Genomic DNA, 6,953 nt, shown 5'->3' on the forward strand with positions numbered 1-6,953 from the left:
TTTACGCTCACTTTTATTATTAGTTACCTTGTTGTTTTTATATTTTCAGATTACAAAAACCTATATCTACCATCCATATTGCACTTGTATCACCATCTCTTCGCCGAACTAGTGCACCTATACAATTTACCATTGTATTGGGTGTGTTGGGGACACAAGAGACTCTTTGTTATTTGGTTGTAGGCTTGTTTGAGAGAGAGCATATTCATCCTACGCCTCCTACGGATTGATAAATCTTAGGTCATCCACTTGAGGGAAATTTGCTACTGTCCTACAAACCTCTGCACTTGGAGGCCCAACAATGTTTACAAGAAGAAGGTTGTGTAGTAGACATCAGAATGCCATGCAATGACAATGATAGGGACATTTTTGCGGCGGCCACCACGGTTCACAATGGAGATGGAGGTAAGGCGAAGTTCTGGGAATCACCCCGTCTCCAAGGCACGAGACCTAAAGATATTGCTCCTAGGATCTTTGACCTCTCAAAAAAGAAATCTTGCTCAGTCCAAACTACTCTCCTCAACAATTTTTGGGTTAATCAAATTGATACCCATCATGGGATCACCCTTGAGCACCTACAGGAGTTCACCACACTTTGGGAGAAACTATCCTATGTTACTCTCAACAACAGTGTGCAAGATACTATCCACTGGAAGTTCACCTCTCAAGGAGAATACTCGACGTCGACTGCCCATCTGGCGTAGTTAGCGGGACACATGACTAGCATCATGCCTGCTGTTGTTTGGAAGGTTTGGACCCCTCCGAAATTCAAGTTTTTTGCTTGGTTGATAATTCAAAACAGAGTATGGACGGCCGATCGATTGCTCCGCCGTGGCTGGCCCAACTACAACCTTTGCTCGCTTTGCAAGCAAGTCCAGGACGCGGCGGCGCATCTTCTCTTCCAATGTAGGTTCTCCCAGCGTGTTTGGGTTGAGGTTGCTGCGTGGATTGGCCTACATGGTGATGTGGTGAGGAGCTGGAGAGTTGAGGCTTCAGTTCGAGATTGGTGGATTAAAAATGTGATTGAGCGCGGAAACCAGAGAAAGGCGATCGCCTCCTTGTTCATGCTTATGTCTTGGAGATTTGGAAAGAGCGTAACACAAGGGTCTTTTGCAACCTTACCGCTACAATGATGATGGTCGTCGCGAAGATCAAAGAGGAGGCCCATCTTTGGGCTATGGCAGGTGCCACCCACTTGAGTATTGTAATGCTGCGAGAGTAGTTCTTTGTTCCCCGCTTTGCGGCTATTTGTCTAAAACCTTCTTCCTTAATCAACAAAAAGGGCAAATCTTTTGCCTTGCTTAAAAAAACATTGATGGGAGAGAGAGTGTCTATGCTCTTTATGGTTCAACGCTTCCGCCTTCATTGAAGAAGGGTGGTACTATATATGTCCCACTCAAAATTATCCACTAGATTTTTTGCAAGATGGTTCGAAGCTTTCTTAACAGTCAGGCTTCCCTATGACTCAAACATAAGATAAATATAGCAGTTAAAACTAGTTGAGATCTTTACCTCTTCTTGCTTTGTGGATGGGGAGGAAGGGGTGGGGTGGGTCGACCACGTTTATTGTTCGACTATGAGACTAATATCTGGCCATACATATTGTAAACATTATTCCCTCTAATCACTTGTCATTTACACCAAACCAAATTAGGGGCCAAATTATCCATTTACGAAGCCTACAAGCCAAAATATCATCGGAGAAGATCACCGCCGTCACGTGGTAACTCTGCATCACCTCTAGATGAGCCAGATCCGGTGTGACTTGTCAAGAGGCTCAAGGAAACCTCAACAGGCTCATGAAAGGAGAACGGAAGACGACTCCCCGAAACTGCAGAATTATATTTCTTGTAGACCAACAAACATGCTAACAATATCAAAACTACGCTCGATGTGCTTGCTATTTTATCTGCAAATAAGAGGGGAAAACATTAAGGGAGATTGTTGTAGCATTTAGATTGGTTGAGTGGAATATACCTAGCAAACCACCCCAGTCAAAAGGAAGTTTGAATGAGAGAAACATATGTGAAGTTAATATTCATTCATAACTTAATTTTCTTGTGGAAGGATATGGCTGGTATGTTTTTTTTGACGAAAATGGCAGGCGCTCTGCCTATTCATTAAGATACGGAAAATGAAAATGACAATACAAGAGTGAATGTATATCTCACACGTGTGAGATATAACTTGGCTAGTAAAATACATGTTCACGTGTAAACTCAAAATTTTAATTTATGAGGGACTTGCTCTGCCATTCAGATGGTGGCTGCTAACATTTTACGTCCACATGGTGGGAGCAAGTTTAATGATCGTTTTTTAAATATCAAACTTTGCTTGTCCTATATTAGATCTTGTGCAAGCGTTTGCAGTGAGATAGTAGCTTGTTTGATAATAATATATGACCACAAGGGAGAAGCAAAATGATGAACTCGAGAATAAGAGATGTGTCTTACACAAATTTTGTTTCTTCAAGCGTAAGGAGAGTGCATCCCCTGCAATAGTTGAACGTGAATGCTAATAAGTAGATGTAATATAAATTTACTGAAATTTATGGAGCTACTATACTGATGTACCGTTAGTTATCATTATTATTACATTGATCCCATGTAAAGGCATGATGGAGTTACGATGCAAGTTTTAGGTCTCTAGTTCCTATGGGAGGGGATTTGTAGCACGCAGATTCGGGGGCACGCAACCCCTTTTTCTTTTGGCTTTTGATTTTCAATCTTTCGGATGTTGTAAATAAAAAGTCTAAATTAAATTTCATTTTGCATATTTGTGTTTCTGGTGACAAGCGCTTTCTAATGAGATCCATTTTGAATACGTTTTGATGAGTTTTTAAAAACATCGTGAAGTTTTAACTTTTGAAACTTGATACGAGCGACTAACAAAAACATAAGTTTCAGAACTTGGGATCACGCCTTCTGAAACTTGGTACGAACCACCGACAGAATTGGAAGTTTCAAAACATATGACCGATAAAATTGTAAGTTTCAGAAAATAAGACTTAAAAGTTGGTGTGCCCGTGTGCTGAGATCGAACATCTTTGCGGATCGTGAGGCAATCGGGCGGCCAACATGGCGAGGTAGGTGTGTGCCCCGCCCCTACCTGTCACTGTGAGTTTTGTAGTTCCTAAATTGTTCCAACCAAAATATGATTCATTTTGCAAACTTACATTTCTAGGAGTACTATTCATTTGACGAGACTGCTCAAAGTCGACCTTGCAGCGGCGAGTGGACGAGCGGCTCGGCCAGATCTGGTGTGGCTCCTTCCCTTCTCTAGCGCGTTTGGTCTATTGGTGGGAGGTGGTGGCCTGCTGCCACTCCGAACGGGACGGCAGGTGCTCCCAGTTTGTGGTTGTGTTGCAATTTTGACTAGTGGGTCGGACTCAACAGGGGCGGCAAATCATGAGATGTGCTCTCAGCAGTGGATGTGGTGGTGGTTGGGTTACGGTTGATGGTGGGCCGATATGGGCAGTTGGTGGCAATGTATCTCCGAGTAAAATCCCATTTCTAGCCTTGGCTGGTTCGAGCAACGACGACACTCGCGCGAACCACTATCTTTCCTGGAAGCTTCGTCGTGGAGTTGTGCTCCTACCTCTCCCCGTGGACTTGGCTCCGAAAGGAAACTTTCAAATCTTATGGATCAGGCTATGGAGGTGTCTTCGCACCTCTCTCCTCCTTGGGGGCATCACCTTGGAGCAGGGTGAGAAGCAAACTATGGATGGCATCTTTAAGTAGAGGGATGGTTGTGTAGTGGCGGCGGTCGTGCATCGCACATAGCTATTGGGATTGTGAAAAACTGATGGCGACAACACATGAGTGACTTTGATGGTGGTGCTGCTCAAGCACCTGGTCTTGAGCTCCGGGTTGAAAGACTAGTCATTGTTCGGATATGCTCGGACTGGTTATTCATGGTGAAAACTTAGACCTAGCCTTGGGTGGTGGATATGGTGGGTGGTGGTGCTTGAGCATCGTGCCCTTCGCGAAGGCACTACTGTTGACCTCGTTGTCCATGATGTGTCATGAGATGGTTGGTGCGGATATGATCATTGATGTAGTCTGCCGATCAGGGCTCTGATCATTTAAATTTTTCCTCGCCTATTCATAGCTTTGGTCTTATATGACTTTGCTATTTGTCGGTTTGTTTTTGTGTGCGTGCGTTGGTGTTAGTTGTGTGCATCCTAACTATATAGATGCCATGTGTATGCTTTTCGTGTTTGTATCCTCTTGATGCTCTATTTTGAGCCAATAAAATTCATCCATTGTAGAAAAAAATAAGAAAGAATGTCGATTAGACTGGAGAAGAGGTTTCTTGTGCTCATTTTAATGAAAATGGAGCCAAGGGAGACCCCTTTGATAAAAGGAAGTTTCTTTTGGAAATAGAGGCAAAATATTTGACTCATCAATTAATTAAGTAGAAGAGAATTGCCTGATTAGTTAATGAAAAATCAAAAGAAAAAACAAATAAGCCACATGCAAACTTTGCAAAAAACGTGAAACCAAGACACAAATGAACCTTGACACCTCTACATCCGAAAAGACCATCTCGGCCAGAGATAACAGAGCCACCAAAACGACAGTGACACGTCAAAACCATGACAACGGGCCAAGAGACTGAAGACCATCCATCAAGCAGCCGCTGACACTTTCCCTAGCGCACTACTTTTCCTGCCTTTGCTCATGAGAGACTTCTCCTTTAGGATGTCGGCACATGGGCAAACACCAAAGTTCTTGGTTTCGCCCCTGGTTGGGGCCTCCTCATCAGGAGGCAAGGAATTGCCTTGCTAGATCTAGGAGTAGTCGGATCCAAGCTGGCGAGCAAGACACAATTCTCTTTCGATAAGAGAGAATCGGAATTAGGTGCCAACGCACTTGGCGCAACAATATTGTCAGTCACAAACACTACATACCTGATGGGCACAGGTGACTGAAGGACCGCCACACCCCAAGCGACCTCACTCATTCGGAGTCGGAGGAGGATGGCGGTTGCGCTGCGCTGGCGTGGAAGGGCGGAACACACTAGGGAAAATTCCTCTCTCGCGCGTGTAATATGTGTGTGTGTGTGCGCGCCTCTTGTAGATTTTGAGTTGCTCTATCCTATGATCAGAAGAGCTACTATAGGAACAATTCTTGTCAATTGAAATCCTCCAAAATCCGTATGAAACCTCTTTTTTGTTTGTTCACAAATAGTTTGGATTGCTTACCACATATGTCACGTGGTTTGTATGAGACCCTTTTAGTTGAAAGAGGCCCGTAGCGACCTAACTTATGTACGAATCGATGTTTTTACTGGCTAGGGCTAGCTCCCTACTGTAAGTTTGTTCAAGCATGCCACACTTGAAAAAACAAAAATGTTGGTATCAACTTTGAACATGAAACTGCATACGACTAGCGCGGCACTGACGGGGGAAGCCCTACAGCTGATGGAGGGTTGCTATCATCATATGCCGTCGTCCACTGGTACTGGTCACATCCTGGTTGCCAACCCCATAGGTTGGCAACCTATTCAACCCCACTGGTACATGAAAATGTTCTACATTGCATATTCAGCTCCTATTTTCTCTTGTTTTAATGTATTTGGAATGGTCAGTCTTGCTGCACGATTTCTACACAAATGTCAGTCGTGACTGAGACGTGCCAGTCGGCCAATAGCAAGCTCACTACAGGTCAACGCATACTACCAGCACGCAAGACTTGGACTAGACTTTGCGACTCGCGGAAAGACCAAGGCGAAGTCGCGCGAGCGGTTCGTCAAGAAAATTTCGAGATCGAGCGCAGAATCTACGCATTAGGCAGTACTGAATGAGCAAATCAGTAGGAGTGCGTAGTACGTACCGCACCGGAGCTTGTTAGCGCCATCGTCGCAGACGCATGAGAAGCCCGTCCCGCCGTGCTCCTCGATGCGCCCGTATCGGCACCGTCCGCCGGATTGCTCGCATGCGCCGCACCGCTCGGACCGATCATCGTAACGCATCTCGAACCCACCGCTGAGCACCGCACGGAGCGACGGGTTTGCCGGACGATGCGGGCTCATCAGCACCGGCGTCGTCACCGCCTCCTCGCACCCGTACGCGTGCGCTTTGCCCATGACCCGGTCGTCATCAGGGAGCACGTACCGGGCCATGCTCTGTTCCGGGCAGCCGTCGAGTTTCACGGCGGAGGGCCGGGAGATGCCGGCCTTGCAGCTGTAGAGGAGGGTGAGCCTGGAGTTGGAGGGTGTGAGCTGCAGCGATGAGCGGGGGTCGACGGAGAGGGTGAAGCTGAGCCGCGGGCAGGTCGTGTTCCAGGCGTCCACGTCGGCGAGGGAGACGGTCCGGTTGGCGTAGTCGATGCGCAGGACCCTGTACTGGTGGAACTGGACGTCGAGGATCGGGGCGTTGTCGTTGCAGGAGACGCCGAGGCCCGGGTAGCCGCAGTTGGGGCCGGAGTTAGCGAGCCAGAACGGGTAGGCGATGCTCTGGCCGCCGCAGGTGGCGTTGCTGCAGGAAGCGGCGGGGTGGGCGTCGGCCGTGGCGAAGGGGAGCAAGACGAGGAGGAGGAGGAGCAGATGGTACATGGCGTGGATCGCTGAGGAAGAAGACCGGGACGGTGCCTGTGCCACGGCGATCGATCGAGGGAGTAATAAGGCGTCCAACTTTGGGCCTGGGTGTTGCATGTCCGACCTCATGAGCCTTGCTTGTCCGTCTTTCCAGGCGCAGTCCAGTCGTACCCGCACATGCACCCGGCTTGGGATTTGAGCGTTGCATGCCCGGCCAGCAGAAGGTACTGCCACGACAACTATTTTTGCTGCGATGGAACAAGTTTCAGAAAATGTTGTCATGGCATCCACTTTGCATTGACATGACACAGGTTTTGAAATCTATATTTTAAATTGTCATTTGAATTGATCACTCCTTCTAATCCAGGATCCGAAATTAAAAATTAACATTTGCTTTGTGTCCCAATGTTAAA

General features: G+C 46.8%; 1 protein-coding gene across 1 annotated transcript; it reads right to left on the reverse strand.

Annotated features, from left to right (window-relative positions):
- Positions 1 to 1,590: 1,590 nt before the first annotated feature.
- LOC119276715 (LEAF RUST 10 DISEASE-RESISTANCE LOCUS RECEPTOR-LIKE PROTEIN KINASE-like 1.2) lies at positions 1,591 to 6,625 on the reverse strand. The gene is made up of 3 exons (XM_037557849.1): positions 5,838 to 6,625; positions 2,454 to 2,492; positions 1,591 to 1,909 (listed from the first exon to the last, which is right to left on the reverse strand). The coding sequence occupies exons 1-3, from the start codon at positions 6,556 to 6,558 to the stop codon at positions 1,695 to 1,697; spliced, it is 975 nt and encodes a 324-aa protein (XP_037413746.1). The 5' UTR covers positions 6,559 to 6,625; the 3' UTR covers positions 1,591 to 1,694.
- Between the last annotated feature and the right edge of the window lie 328 nt (positions 6,626 to 6,953).

This window comes from Triticum dicoccoides, chromosome 3B, assembly GCF_002162155.2.
Source record: "Triticum dicoccoides isolate Atlit2015 ecotype Zavitan chromosome 3B, WEW_v2.0, whole genome shotgun sequence".
Taxonomy (NCBI): domain Eukaryota; kingdom Viridiplantae; phylum Streptophyta; class Magnoliopsida; order Poales; family Poaceae; genus Triticum; species Triticum dicoccoides.